At 42.2% G+C, this 15,027-nt stretch overlaps 1 protein-coding gene across 1 annotated transcript; it reads left to right on the forward strand.

Moving 5' to 3' along the window:
* The first annotated feature begins 2,240 nt into the window (after positions 1-2,240).
* Positions 2,241-11,276, forward strand: LOC110522345 (cGMP-dependent protein kinase 1). Its single transcript, XM_021600680.3, has 21 exons — positions 2,241-2,732; positions 4,191-4,280; positions 4,436-4,498; positions 4,629-4,761; positions 4,854-5,020; positions 5,124-5,237; positions 5,381-5,486; positions 5,591-5,654; positions 5,754-5,831; positions 6,138-6,226; positions 6,358-6,423; positions 6,507-6,554; positions 6,643-6,796; positions 6,968-7,104; positions 7,663-7,752; positions 8,960-9,101; positions 9,251-9,414; positions 9,599-9,715; positions 9,821-9,883; positions 10,032-10,107; positions 10,553-11,276. Exons 2-21 carry the CDS (start codon positions 4,193-4,195, stop codon positions 10,637-10,639), a joined length of 2,046 nt encoding a protein of 681 aa, XP_021456355.3. The 5' UTR covers positions 2,241-2,732; positions 4,191-4,192; the 3' UTR covers positions 10,640-11,276.
* The last annotated feature ends 3,751 nt before the right edge of the window (positions 11,277-15,027 follow it).

A 15,027-nucleotide genomic window follows, 5' to 3' on the forward strand; every position in this document is an offset into this window, starting at 1 on the left:
ATAAATACTTTTTGGGGTATCTGTACTTTACTATTTTTCTTTTTGAAAACTTTTACCTTTACTTCACTACATTCCTAAAGAAAATAATATACTTTTTACTCCATACATTTTCCCTGACACCCAGAAGTACTTGTTACATTTTGAATGCTTAGCAGGTCAAGAAAAAGGTTCAATTCACACACTTATCAAGAGAACATCCCTGGTCCTCCCTACTGCCCCTGATCTGGTGGACTCACTAAACACAAACGCTTCATTTGTCAGTTATGGCTAACCGTAAATAAATTAAAAAACAAGAATAGTGCCATCTGGTTTTCTTAATATAAGGATTTTTTCATTATTTACACTTTTAATTTGACTTTTGATACTTAAGTAAGTTTTAGCAATTACATTTACTTTTGATACTTAAGTATATTTAAAAACAAATACTTTTAACCTTTAACCTTTTAACCTTTAACCTACTAGTTACACAAGTATAAATTTATTTGGTGACTTTCAATTTTACTTGAGTCATTTTCAGTTAAGATATCTTTACTTTTACTCAAATATGACAATTGGGTACTTTTTTCACCACTGGTTGGAGGTCATTCCACTTATCCTTCCACTTACATTGTGTTTTCAAAATATCCCTCCATATACAGTAGAAGTCGGAAGTTTCCATACACCTTAGCCAAATACATTTAAACTCAGTTTTTCACAGTTCCTGACATTTAATCCTGGTAAAAACTCCCTGTCTTAGGTCAGTTAGGATCACCACTTTATTTTAAGAATGTGAAATGTCAGAATAATAGTAAAGATAATGATTTATTTCAGCTTTTATTTCATTCATCAAATTCCCAGTGGGTCAGAAGTGTATATACTGTACACTCAATTAGTATTTGTTAGCATTGCCTTTAAATTGTTTAGTTTGGGTCAAACATTTTGGGAAGCCTTCCACAAGCTTCCCACAATATGATTGGGTGGATTTTGCCCTATTCCTCCTGACAGAGCTGGTGTAACTGAGTCAGGTTTTTAGACCTCCTTGCTCGCACACACTTTTTCAGTCCTGCCCACATATTTTCTATAGGATTGAGGTCAGGGCTTTGTGATGGCCACCCCAATACCTTGACTTTGTTGTCCTTAAGCCATTTTGCCACAACTTTGTAAGTATGCTTGGGGTCATTGTCCATTTGGAAGACCCATTTGCGACCAAGCTTTAACTTCCTGACTGATGTCTTGAGATGTTGCTTCAATATATCCACATAATTTTCCTCCCTCATGATGCCATCTATTTGGTGAAGTGCACCAGTCCCTCTTGCAGCAAAGCACCCCCACAACATGATGGTGCCAGCCCCATGCTTCACGGTTGGGATGGTGTTCTTCGGCTTGCAAGCCTCCCCCTTTTTCCTCCAAATATAATGATGGTCACTATGGCCAAACAGTTCTAATTTTGTTTCATCAGACCAGAGGACATTTCTCCAAAAAGTACGATCTTTGTCCCCATGTGCAGTTGCCAACCTTAGTCTGGACTTTTTATGGCAGTTTTGGAGCAGTGGCATCTTCCTTGCTGAGTGGCCTTTCAAATTATGTCGATATAGGCCTCGTTTTACTGTGTTTATAGATACTTTTGTACCAGTTTCCTCCAGCATCTTCAAAAGGTCCAGGCTTGATTTTCACTTTTCGCACCAAAGAACGTTCATCTCTAGGAGACAGGACATGTCTCCTTCCTGAGCGATATGATGGCTGCATGGTCCCATGGTGTTTATACCTGTGTACTATTGTTTGTTCAGATGAACATGGTACCTTCAGGCATTTGGAAATTGCTCCCAAGGATGAAACAGACTTGTGGAGGTCTACAATTTTACAGTATTTATACTATAGTTACCTGTAAATACTACAGTATTCTACAGTAAAGTCCACAAAACCACTACAGTAATTACTATAGTATTTATACCATAGTATACCAGAGTATTTTCTTCATGTGGTAACCGCTCTCCCTTCCCCAGCCTGTGTATTTATGGGTGTTTTGAAGGAGTATGAGGAGTATCCCTTTCTCTTACCACTCCTTCATCCCCCTGTTCCACAATCCTCTGCCCTCCCTAATTTCCCCCCTTCACCTCCATCTCTTCTTTTTCCCTGGCCCTCTTTACATCCACCTCCCTGAGTTTCTGCCCTCTCAAACACCCCCTCCCCACCCATCCCTACTCCCCCCCCCCCTCCCCCACCCGTCACTCCTCCTCTTCCTCCTCCTCCTCGGTTCCCCCGTCTTCCTCTACCTGGTGTAATAGGAGGAGCATCGGGGGTCTGGTTAATGATCCAACACTCTGGAGCTGTTGAGCAGTCGGATAAGGAGAGAGAGGGAGAGGAGGAAAAGGAGAGAGAGAGGGAGAGAGAAAGGGAAAGAGAGAGGGAAAGAGAGAGAGAGAGAGAGAGCAGTACGAGTAGAGGCATAGAGGGACCTAGGTGAGGTCAGAAAGAGGGGAGTGAGGGAGAGGAAAGATACAGGATTAGGTAAATGTAGTGTGTTTGTGTCTGTACAAATGAGTGGACTCTGCATGGGGCCTAGGAGCATTTGGATCAAGTTACCCCTTCAGATGGAGACAACCTGATACAGGACCTACAATACTTTACCGTATCAGTGGATTTACGGAGTGCTGGAGGAAGGTCCTGAGCCTCATGTGAAGATCCATGTAGGAACTGTAGCAGCTACACAGACTCACGCTCCTTCCTACCCCACCTCTCTACACAACCTACAGGTGAGTCTGACCGAAGTCTTTTCCCTTGTAGAATCAATGTCTCTGAGCCTAAATGAGTCCTGTTGGAGCTACATCAGAGCTCAGTTGCAGTAACATGCATTTCATTTTAATGGGTCGAGTTGTGATTGTGGTGACTGGCTTGGGGGCCAGTAGATTTTTATGTGAGGTAATCATTTCTCAATGGTTAACCCAGGTAATGGAGGTCATTATCCAAATCTGTCCGATTTGAGTGTTTTTGTAGAATGGCTGCACTCCTAGAAAGCTAAATTATTGACAATTGCCTTACCTTAATTGTCATGGGTAAGAAGAGCCTGAAGTGAAAATAAGCAAGTAGTTTGTTGCAACATGATGGACATGCACTTTACATTTAACCAATGACATTTAGAAATGAAATAGTTTTGTCTTTAATTACAGAGTGGAAAATGTCTCTTTATCTCCTATATTGTTGTTAGTTGTTTGCTGGGTGACTTTACAATCTGTAACACCACGCCTAATCTCTGCCCTGTCCAATGTTCAGGGTGAAGGAAAGGTAATTGGGGTCACGTGAAGTGAGGGCGCTAGGCTAACCCTGGCTCAGTTTGTATTGATGTGGATGTGTGTGCTAGGCTAATTGCTAGGCTAACGTTGTGCTTTGTTTGCTCTGTCAACAAATGTATGCTTTGTCAACAGAGACCAAAACAGTTTTTAAATGACCACGAAATTAAGACGGCGAAGCCCCTCACAATCAGTGCCATTGTAAACTGGTCAATGGAAACATCAGTTGGGTTGTATTTGTTCTTCACAGGTGTGTGTGTGTTTGTCCAAGTGTGTGTGCCTGCGTGTTTGTGCGTGCCTGTATGCTCATGCACATGCAAGCAAGGATCTATGTCCCCAGGCCCAGTGAGATTATTGACATTGGAGGGGGTCGCTACATGTATATGCACAGGCACACATGTTCAAGAAAACACAAACATTTTGTGCTACCATGAGAGAATGGATGTCTTAAGATATGCACCAGTTTAAATTCATGCCTGCACACACACACTAAAGGTAGCTTCGATTCCCCAAACAATTGTCTGACCTGTGAGACTGCCAGGGGTACGCATATAATAGAGTCACAAAATACTGGCAGGTGGTAGTGACCATCAATAAATGACCAACAAGGCTTGGGTTAGTGATACCAGGTTCTATATGAGATGTCTTCCCAGGGTGGTACAGTATTCATAGTGCCCCTAGCTGGCAGCCCATCATTAGTGTCCATTATTCATGATCACAGTGTAGACCTCTCACTGAGAACTGACTGTGTGCCAATTTAATGACAGATACTGGGCATACTGTTTGTGTGTGCATGCATGTTTCGTGCAGCTTTTATGAGTGTGAATTAATGTGCAAATGTGCTTATATTTAATTTGTATGCTTTCATGTCCATGTGTTTACCTTCCTGTGACTCCTCTCACATGCATCCACCCCTCCCTTCAGCCATGGAGGGCCAGGTAGATGAGCTGAGGCAGCAGCTGGAGAAACAGACCCTGATCAACCAGGAGCTGCAGAACCACAACAAGGACCTAGGTACGATCACGACCATGACTACCATGACCGCAAGCATAACTTAGATCAAGACCATATGAACATGATTGACCACAACAAAGACTGCAGCCATGAAATAAACCATGACTTAAAACACATTTATCCCAACCAATACAATGCTCTCCTGTCACCTCCAGAGAGAAGACTGCAGGAGAAGGAGAAGTTGCTGCAGGACCTTCACAGTCATTATCATGACCTGGGTAAGGGGATTCATGTGACTATGGCAACCCCCTGGGTGACGAATGGCAGCCATTTTGTGTCAGATCACTAACCATAGAACATCATGTATCTTAACCCTAATTTCCTGTGTGTGGTGTCTATATATCCCAGAGTTCTCTGCTCAGAGGAACAGTAATGAAGGGGAACCGGAGGTCAGGAAGAGCAGAGCGGCTGTCATGGCCCCTGAGCCAATCCCAGAGGAGCAGCTGGAGATCTTGAAGACCAAAGTCAAGAAGACCGTCAGGTGATTGGTTAGGGCTATGCATGATTGGCAAGGGCTATGCATGAGTTATGTGACACCAGTACTGTATGGTGGTGTGATGCCTCCTTCCGCAGCGAGACAAGTCTGATCGTCATGGCCATCCAGAAGAACGACTTCCTGAGTCGCCTTGACGATGAGCAGATCACCATGATGGTGGAGCTCCTGGTGGCCATCGACTTCAAACCAGGAAATGATGTCATCAAGGAGGGTAGTGAGGGAGACAGTATGTACATCGTTGCAGGTATGTGTGAATTTCTCTAAAACATTGCTCGGTGTTGCTACTGTACGTCTGATTATTATTCCCAATTAAACAATAACCCTCACCCCTTCTTCTCCACATTCAGAGGGTGAGCTCTATGTCAGTCAAGCAGGTCGTAACCTTCGAACCCTGACCTGTGGGGATGTCTTTGGAGAGTTGGCTATTCTGTATAACTGCAAACGCACTGCCACAGTCAAAGGTAAGATGCTTTAGAACTCGACTATTGAGTGGTACAAAATAACTAACTACGTGTAACTTCCTACTGTCTGTACTGTGCGTGTGCAGTGAAATTAATATTGCTTGTTGTTATGAATAAATTGTCCGCCTCACTCCCCATCGTAGCTAAAACAGTGGTGAGTCTGTGGTGTATGGAGAGACAGACGTACAGAACCATCATGACCAATAAGTCCAAGAAGAAACGTGAACAGATAATGGGCTTCTTGAAGACGTGAGTTTACACACTTAACCTCATGACTTACATACTTGGTCATTGTCTCTTGGTCACACACACATGCACACTGCTAATTCTGCTCTTATACGTTTACCTATCAGGTCTCGGACTCTGAACACCCTGAATGACGTTCAGCTCTCTAAGATCATTGACTCCATGGAGGAGGTTTGTGCTCAGCCATTTTACACACCTCTCCCATGCTAGATCGTTTTTTTCCAGATCATTAGCACATACATCCCATAGAAAATGTGTTGTTTCTTTTAGGTGAAGTACCAGAACAATGACGTCATTGTGCGTGAGGGGGCAGAGGGCAACACATTCTACATCATCCTTAAAGGAGAGGTACAGTAACGGGGACATGTTTGGTGGCTCTGTGATCCAAAACACTCTGTTTCTGTACATCCTTTGTTTGATGATCACAGGGAACAACAACTAACTACGCTAGTGGAGGATTGGCGTCTACAATACTCTTACCTGTGCTTACCAACCGATTTGTTTATTGCCAAACTCAACCTTTTGACCCGTCTGTGTCAATTTAACTTTATTTGCACTGCTCTCTTTTCAATGGCATAATGGTGCTGAATTGCCTATCAAATAAATCTGGCCTCGAGGACAAAAACGAGTGTGTGTGCATGTGTCTGCCCTCAGGTCCAGGTGACTAAAAAGGTGAACAGGCAGCAGAAACAGATTCGCAGGATGGGCAAAGGGGAGCATTTCGGGGAATTGGCCCTCATACGGTAACCATGGATACATTAGTACCTACAGTAAAGCTATAAAGAAACTTGCTGTTGTACAATAAAGGGGCCTTGGTGTGCAGTATTAGCCAGTGTGGCTGCTCATTATGTGTGGATCTGTATATAACCTACAGTGAGATCCTGAGGACTGCAACCTGCACTGCTCTGGGCCCTGTTACCTGCTTCTCCATCGATAAGGAGTGAGTCTGAACAATTCAAATTGGATTTCTTGATCGGTTAGATTTTTTGGAATGATTGATGGTCTGTTATGTTCCCCCTCCAGGGTGTTTGAGGAGACGATCCCCATTGAACACCTGGAGCTCCATGATGAGTGAGTACAAAGACACTCTTAGTCCATTTAGTTCTATATTTACCACTCTAGTCAGGCAATCTAACTGTAGTCTGTGGTCCACCATCAGCTCTACGTTCCTGGAGGAGCCAGATGCTCCAGAGAAGACCAGTCCTAGTTCCTCTCTGAGGCTGAAGGACCTGATCCCTGTGCTGTACCAGGAGGGGCGCTACCAGGGAGAACCTGTCACCCTCGGAGTGGGAGGATTTGGTCGCGTTGAACTGGTACAAGTGTTTGGTGTTGTTGTAGTGTTTGGCTTTTTATTGGTATAGTTAGTGGCTGAAACTAACTAATGAAAGTTTACTGCCCCCTTTAAGGTGCTTGAAAGCAAAATTCAAAGTGAAACGGCTCTTTTTAGATCAAAAGTTTATAACTGTTTTTGTTGTTTTCCCCAGGTGACCACGCTGCACCATGGGAAGTACTTTGCCATGAAGCGGGTCAGTAAGAAGCACATTGTTGCTAAGCAACAGGAGGAGCACGTCCTGTTTGAGAAGAGGATCCTCAAAGCCATCCAGAGTGACTTCATCGTCAGGTAACTGTGGGGCTAGGTGGCAGGTACTGTAGCCTAGTGGTTAATATTGCTCTTTCAAATCCCTGAGCCGGCAACGTGGACAAATCTGCCGTTCTGCCGTTGAGCAAGGCAGTTAACCCCAAACAACAACTGCACCGATAATGTCGATTAAAGCAGCCCACTGCACCTCTTTAATTCAGAGGGGTTGGGTTAAATGTGGAAGACACATTTCGGTTGAATGCATTCACTTGTGCAACTGACTAGGTATCCCCTTAACCTTCAACCATCATCATCTACAATAACACTTTAACCCTCTTTGTCCCCTTGTCAATTGATGGTATTCATTAAGACTGTGGGGGTAGGCGACCCCTGACCTCTAACCTTTAATGTCCAACCATCATCATCTAAGTTAACATGTTAACCCTCTTTGTCCCCTTATCAATCGATGTTATTCATTAATCACTAAAGTACTAAGGGAGAAGGGAAAACCATCAGACACTGCTGTGGCCCTCAAGGTCCAGGAGGACTGAGGAAACTGTACCATATTTAACCCTGTGTTATCTCTCGCTCACTGTTCAGGCTCCATTTTGCCTTCAAAGACACTCGCTACATCTACATGATTATGGAGTTCTGTGCAGGAGGGGAGATCTGGACCAAGCTCAAAGAAGTGTGAGGAAACATTGCTGACTAAGTCTACTTTTAAGTGATCATGCACGAAAAGCTGGAGTTTTGGAGGCTTTGTCGGCATGGGTGTTGTTAGGCCCGAGATGAAATCGAGCCAATATATCCTCCAAACACTGGCTTCAAGGGCATCCCTTTTATACAAAGGGTTACCAACATATTCAAATAATGATTGACATACTTTCATAAAAACTTTATTTTGCTTAATTTATTCATACTATTTTATCCTTCCACAAGATATAGTCCCGACACAAAACTATGGTTGCTACACAAACCGGCTCGTCGTTCGTTCTATCGGTTCGGTTGACAGAGACGCAACCCAGTCGTTCAGTCTTTTTGTTCAGTATCTATGGATGCGACCCAGTCGTTTGTTCTAAATGTTCCATTGCCATACTGGCTGGCAACGTTATTATCCCTTGCTTGCTAGCTAGCCAACAACGTCAAACAGTGCAGCCAGAATAACAACAGTAGCTGCCTTTGCATTTGTTTAAGCAGTTTTCTAGTGACATTTATTTGAATACGTCCATAACAATAAGTTAATGAGGCTAAATTTCGCCTGGCATAGAAAATGTGCTCTCTCATCAGGAGACTGTTGTTCAGAGGAGCTAGCCAACAACACCGCTAACACAATCACTTCAAACGGAAGCTAGAAAGACTGCAAACTAGCTGCACTTCATTTAGTTTTATCTTTTTTCAATTGATATTTCTTTGTATATATCCATAAATATGATGCCAGCTTATTCATGATTTCGACTGGCTGAGAAACGTTGCCTGCCTGTCTGTCTCGTTCCTTCTCCCGACACGTTCATTACTATGGGACAGCTGGAGATTGAATTTGAATATGGAAACAATGTTGCAAATGTCGGAGAGACAAACAGCAAGGTTTATACAAATCTCCGCTGTTGAAAACCAAATGTTAGTCGAAAAGAAATGTGAGATAATGTATTTTTATAGTGGAAATCAAGTTTTTAAATTGCCTGGCTGGGCTGATGAGACAGTGGATTGCGCAGTCAGATGGAAGAGTATATAGGCATTTTAAAGTCATAGATTTAGCCGGTGGTAACTTGTGGAATAGACACCGTCTGGAATGCGGTTTTAACCAATCAGCATTCAGTATTAGAACCCCCCGTTGTATAAATTCAGACATACACAACTGAGGTTGAAGATTTATCTGCTTTGTCTCTGTGTTTGGCAGTGGCCGCTTCGATGAGCCCATTGCTGTGTTCTGCACTGCCTGTGTAGTAGAGGCCTATGCCTACCTCCATAAGAAGGGCATCATGTACAGAGACCTCAAGCCTGAGAATCTGATGCTGGATGCCAAGGGCTACGTCAAACTGGTGGGTGATATGTTAATGATAACATCAGGCTCTCCCTCTTTCATTGCTTCAACTCTTCAATCGCTTGCGATGCTAAAGAGTTCATGCATTCAGATAACTCTCTGTGTGTGTATTTGTGCATGTTTGAATGTGTGTGTTTTTACATGTAGGTGGACTTTGGTTTTGCTAAGGAGTTAGTTCACGGTGATAAGACCTACTCATTCTGTGGTACTCCTGAGTACATGGCCCCAGAGATCATCCAGAACCAGGGACACGACTTCGCTGCTGACTTCTGGTCCCTGGGCATCCTGGTCTATGAGCTGCTGGTGGGGAGGTACTGTACAGATCAGCACGGAAAAGTTTAAAGCAGCTTGATATTTCAGTAAACAAGAAAGGTGACTGACAGAATGATTTACTGTATAGTGTATAGTACAACATTTACAACAGCTCCAACACCAACATACACACACCGGATTATCTAAAATACTGTTTTACCAATGGACTGTTTTGCCTTTCAGCCCCCCATTTTCCAGTTCCGAGCCCGCAAAGATCTACCCTAAAATTTTGGATGGGTTGCTCAAGTTCCCCCCTTACATGGGCGAGGGGGCCAAGTCCCTCATCAGTAAACTGTGCAGGTTAGGAATGATGTGTTAGGTGCAGGATATAGTGTGATGTTCTAACTCTTTTTCATACTTGTTTTGATTGGTTATTGATGGTTTGTGTTGTGTTGTGGCCCACAGACCTCGGCCGGGTCAGAGGCTGGGAAACACCAAGAATGGGATCAAAGATGTCCGCCATCACAGGTAACCATGAGGATCCCAATCGTCTGGTGTGCGTTTGTTGGTGTTGGAACTGTTGTAAATGTTGTACTATACACTGTACAGTACATTTTTTCTGTCAGTCACCTTTCTTTTATGAGGATTCATCCCCCTCTCCTGTATTCCCCTCCAGGTGGTTCAGTAGTATGAATTGGCACAAGCTTCGTGTGGGCCAGGTGGAGGCTCCTACAATCAGACTCATACACAAGGTCAGTCTAGCCTCAGCACACATTTAAAAAAAAAAAAATCTATGTGAAGCTCAATAGGTAACTCTTTACATTCAAGGTATACTTCTAAGGATTTATAAACGGGTTGATAAGTAGTTTACAAATGGTAAATTATTAGTTTACAGTATATGTGGTCTATAACGAAGTTCCCCACCATTGCGAGAAAACCTACTGCGAGAGGTTCTGATGCATCGACATAATACCACAGCGCAACGAATCAAACCAAATTTCTCTGCAACAGCTTTTGCTTTATTAGTGAACACAAATTCCTTTATAAAGCTTTTCACACTTTATAAAGATCAAATACAAGTTCAAGGTACGGATTGAGTGGTAAGTAGTTGTCATTTAGTCACTGTGTCATATCCAGTGTCAACGTCATTCCCAGACAGCCACTGATCTGAGCTCTTCCCCTCCCCTTTTCCTCCAGGGTCCATGCTACATCAACTTTGACCGCTTCCCCTTCGACCAAGCTAAGGCCGACGAGGAGTTCTCCGGCTGGGACAAAAACTTCTGACTCCAACCAGAACCAGAACCAGAACCTGAACCAGAAACAGTCCAAGAGGGTCAGAGTTCAGAGGTCACACCGGGGCTCACTGATAGGTGGATCCAGACCAGATTACTTCTTGGTGACCTCAATGGTCCCGTTACCTTTTAGACTCTGAAAGACCAATGCACCGTAGGGGCAGGAATAGGACTATGCCCAGAGCCATAGATACACATGGATAGGTTCTGACTACTTTGTAATAAGGCTCTAATTTCACCATGCTGGCTTCACAGAACCCTCTGGTAAAAGATACTGTACAACACTGAGAGGTATGAAGTCAAATGTGTGAATAAGAACAGCCACTCATGCATACATACCTTCTAATCTTTGTGGATGCCATCTTAACTTGACATGTGCTCACTGAAAGCTGTATGTGTGTGTTGTGCTCAAAAGAAAGATGAGTAAATATAAATGGCTGGATGTAATGTCTCATGTTGGACAAAATTAATGAATTTACCCTTGACACTCATTGTACTGTGTAACTCTGGATGGCATTGTCATTGTATTTACTGTGTTAGTGTCTATGCCTTGTAGCATATACTGTCTGTAAAGAATACTAAATGTATGTGTTTCACTTTCAAATAAATATAATGACCCCTTAAATAAACATAGAGAACAGGTGTTGTAGTACAACATGTCAACACTAGGGGGCTGAATAGGAAGGAACACTATCTGCTCTCAGCACAGCATAGTGTGTTCTCAATGTCTGTTCTCTGAGTCCTGTAATGTAATTTAGTACAGACAGCAGGTTTTGTATGGAGTGATGTACTATGTATCATTCAAACATCATTACAGTGTCTGTTAGATTGACTAAAGCTCTTTTAAGTCATCAGTCCACTCACGACAAACAACTCTTATCAGGAAGGAAATACAAAACAACAAATCAATCTCCTGGGGCTATGCCTAATCTGTGATGGTGGGCTGAAGTACATCGGTTTCCTATTGGATTAAAAAGGCGCTGAATGATTGATCAATATGATTGGTCCAAGGGCAGTACACATTGTCATTGACAATAATACTATTATGATAAATCATATTTTTGATAAGCTGCCAACAACAGCTTTCAGTGTTTGTTACTATTGTTTTTTCCGTTGTGTGTATCTGCCAGGCTGTCATTGTAAATAAGAATTTGTTCTTAACTGGCTCGCCTGGTTCAATAAAGGTTAAAGAAATAATAAGCTAGATAAAATACATCTGTATGGATCCTGACTTTTTGTGAAGAGTATTATAACCACTGTTCCAGATCCTGATTAAGGTTTCCCGTGTGGCTTAAATCGACTTAATAAACATGTTTCTTGTTATGTGACTTACTGACAGTCTGTTTCACCCCAGGGAAACCTGTTCTCCTCACTCACTGTGCTACGGATTTCAACGCACTTTATGAATGTGATCCGATTTAGAGGTTTTCTACCACTACAGATTTTGAATTGAAGTGGCAGAGAGGTAGAGCTCTGTCATGGCAGGCTTTTGAGGAGGAGGAAGAAAAAAACAACATTGTTTCCTTCTGTAAGGCATGGTTTGAAATGTACATCATTGGGACCTGGAGGAAAATTGGGGAGGGTCATGTTTTTTGCATTTTTGTCAGGGTGAGGGTTTAGATTTGGAAAAAAAACTAGTCCAGGGGAGGTTAATGTAATTTGTAATTGATGAAATGTCAATATTTCTCAGTGTTTTATAATTAGTTGCTTATTAGGCTCAACACTGAGTGTAGAAAAAAAACATTAACACCTGTTCTTTCCATAACATAGACTGATCAGGTGAATCCAGGTGAAAGCTATGATCCCTTATTGATGTCACTTGTTAAAGACACTTAAAATCAGTGTAGATAAGGGGTTGGGGACAGGTTAAAGAATGATTCTCAAGCCTTGAAACAATTGAGACATGGATTGTGTATGTGTTCCATTCAAAGAGTGAATGGGCAAGACAAAAGATTGAAGTGCCTTTGAACGGAGTATGGTAGTAGGTGCCAGGTGCACCGGTTTGTGTCAAGAACTGCAACGCTGCTGGGTTTTTCACGCTCAACAGTTTCCAAAATGTATCAAGAATGGTCCATCACTCAAAGGACATCCAACCAAGTTGACACAACTGTGAGAAGCATTAAAGTCAACACGGGCCAGCATCCCTGTGGAACGCTTTCGACTCCCTATGGAGTCCATGTCCTGACGAATTGAGGCTGTGCTGAGGGCAAAAGGGTAGGGGGACGCAACACAATATTAGGAAGGTGTTCTTTATTTTCTTTAAGGGGTGGATCAGCTTAATATTGCGGAAAGATTGTTGCTTCCATCAATGTAATTGTCTGCATCATTTCCATTCCCCCATATATTTTTGGGGAAAATATATATATCCATATGCATACAAGTATACATACATATATTTATATACTGTATATATACACACATACGTATATAGATATACATACTTTTTAAAGAAAAAAACGTTTTTTTTTAAGAGGAAGGTGTTGTTGTGTGTGTATCGATGTGTGCCTGATGCCACCCCTCATCTCTGATTAGCCACTGAGCGCACAATATTGTAACGGGGTTCTTCCGTCGAAGGAGAGGCGGACCAATACGCAGCGTGGTTGAAGTTCATGTTTTTTTATAAGAAAAACTATACATGAACAAACTACAAAACAATAAATGTGAAAACCCGAAACCAGTCCCGTGTGGTACAAACACTGACACAGGAGACAGTCACCCACAAACCCCAACACCAAACAGGCTACCTAAATATGGTTCCCAGTCAGAGACAATGACTAACACCTGCCTCTGATTGAAAACCATATCAGGCCAAACACAGAAACAGACAAACTAGACACACAACATAGAATGCCCACTCAGATCACACCCCGACCAAACAAAACATAGAAACATACAAAGCAAACTATGGTCAGGGTGTGACAAACATCAAGTGCGCCTATAGTCTATTTAGCGTGGTCTCAATCAAATGATCCATAGCCTATATGAAGTGCATGCTCGAGAGCAAAGTTATATTTCTAAGAAAATGTACATCCTTCCTGAGTCTTTTGCGCTGCTGGGATGGTGGAAATACTTTCTGATTAGGCCTAGTCTCAAAAATGCAATATTGCACTCGCGGACGAGCCTATATGTTCTGTTCAGTTCAAAAAGGAGAGCGTGAATATGAGAAGAAGGACCAGAGGTCAACTTTGATAGCTTGCTACCACTATTATTGATTTGAATAAAACATTATGTTTCTTGCCATGATGTGTTTATCAGAGGTATTGACGTCACAATAAGCCAGATTCAAGTAACTTGGTGCTGAAACTTGAAGCGGCACGATCAATCTGAGCAATCATGGTGCTGGCTCCTAACCAATTCTGCTATTTTGTCCGTTTTTTCGCAATATTTGTAACTTATTTTGTACATAATGTTTCTGCTACCGTCTCTTATAACTAAAACTAGTTTCTGGATATCAGAACAGTGATTACTCACCTCAAACTGGATGAAGATTTTTTCTTTAATGAGTCTGACGCAAAGGATATACTGTTTCTCCCAGACCAGGCCCAAATCCCGGTCATTCACATGAAGAAAAGATGGAAATACAGGGGGCGCAGATCTTGGTGCCTTGTGAGAATTTATCTAGGCCTTCCTCTGACACTAGGCGGTGTCAGAGGAAGGCCCAAAGAATTGTCAAAGATTCTAGTCACCCAAGTCATAGACTCTCTCTACTACCGTACGGCAAGCACTGCTGCTACTCGCTGTTTATTATCTATGTATAATCACTTTACCCCTACATACATGTACAAATTACCTCAATTACCTCGACTAACCTGTATCTCCACACATTGACTTGGTACCAGTACCCCCTGTATATAGCCTCGTTATTGTTATTTCATTACTTTTTAAAAAACTTTAGTTTATTTAGTAAATATTTTCTTAACTATATTTTCTGAAAACTACATTGTTGGTTGAGGGCTTGTAAGTAAGCAATTCACAGTAATGCTGTTGTATTTGGCGCATGTGACAAATAACATTTGTTTTGATTTTAAATAGGCCTAACTTTTGAAAGTAACATGCTTAGATTCATCATGACGTCTCAGATTTAATTATTTGCAAACAGGGACAGTTTTGTTGTAAACAAGACACACTGATTTGGCATTGGAGAAATATGATAAGATGAATGCATGGGCCTTTCTCTCTGTCAATTCTTATCCTGTAATTTTTGTGGTATTAAAAAAGATTGTAAAATTAAGTAGAATTTGTCTTTTTTCCTGGATCTTCAAATATGATGATCGAATCATGCAAAGCTTTTACTATTAAGGCGATCTCTCCACACCTACTCTTGTCCACCATGGTATGCTAACACATAACCTTCTGGCTCGCAGGCCTGTGCACTATAAA

Source organism: Oncorhynchus mykiss, chromosome 4 (assembly GCF_057628025.1).
Source record: "Oncorhynchus mykiss isolate SJ-2025 chromosome 4, ASM5762802v1, whole genome shotgun sequence".
NCBI classification, from domain to species: Eukaryota; Metazoa; Chordata; class Actinopteri; order Salmoniformes; family Salmonidae; genus Oncorhynchus; species Oncorhynchus mykiss.

Coding starts and splice junctions, on each gene's coding strand:
- LOC110522345 (XM_021600680.3), top strand. CDS start 4,193: ATGGAGGGCCAGGTAGATGAGCTGAGGCAGCAGCTGGAGAAACAGACC. Junction 5,832..6,137: donor ACATCATCCTTAAAGGAGAG/GTACAGTAACGG, acceptor GTCTGCCCTCAG/GTCCAGGTGACTAAAAAGGT. Junction 9,415..9,598: donor TATGAGCTGCTGGTGGGGAG/GTACTGTACAGA, acceptor TTTGCCTTTCAG/CCCCCCATTTTCCAGTTCCG.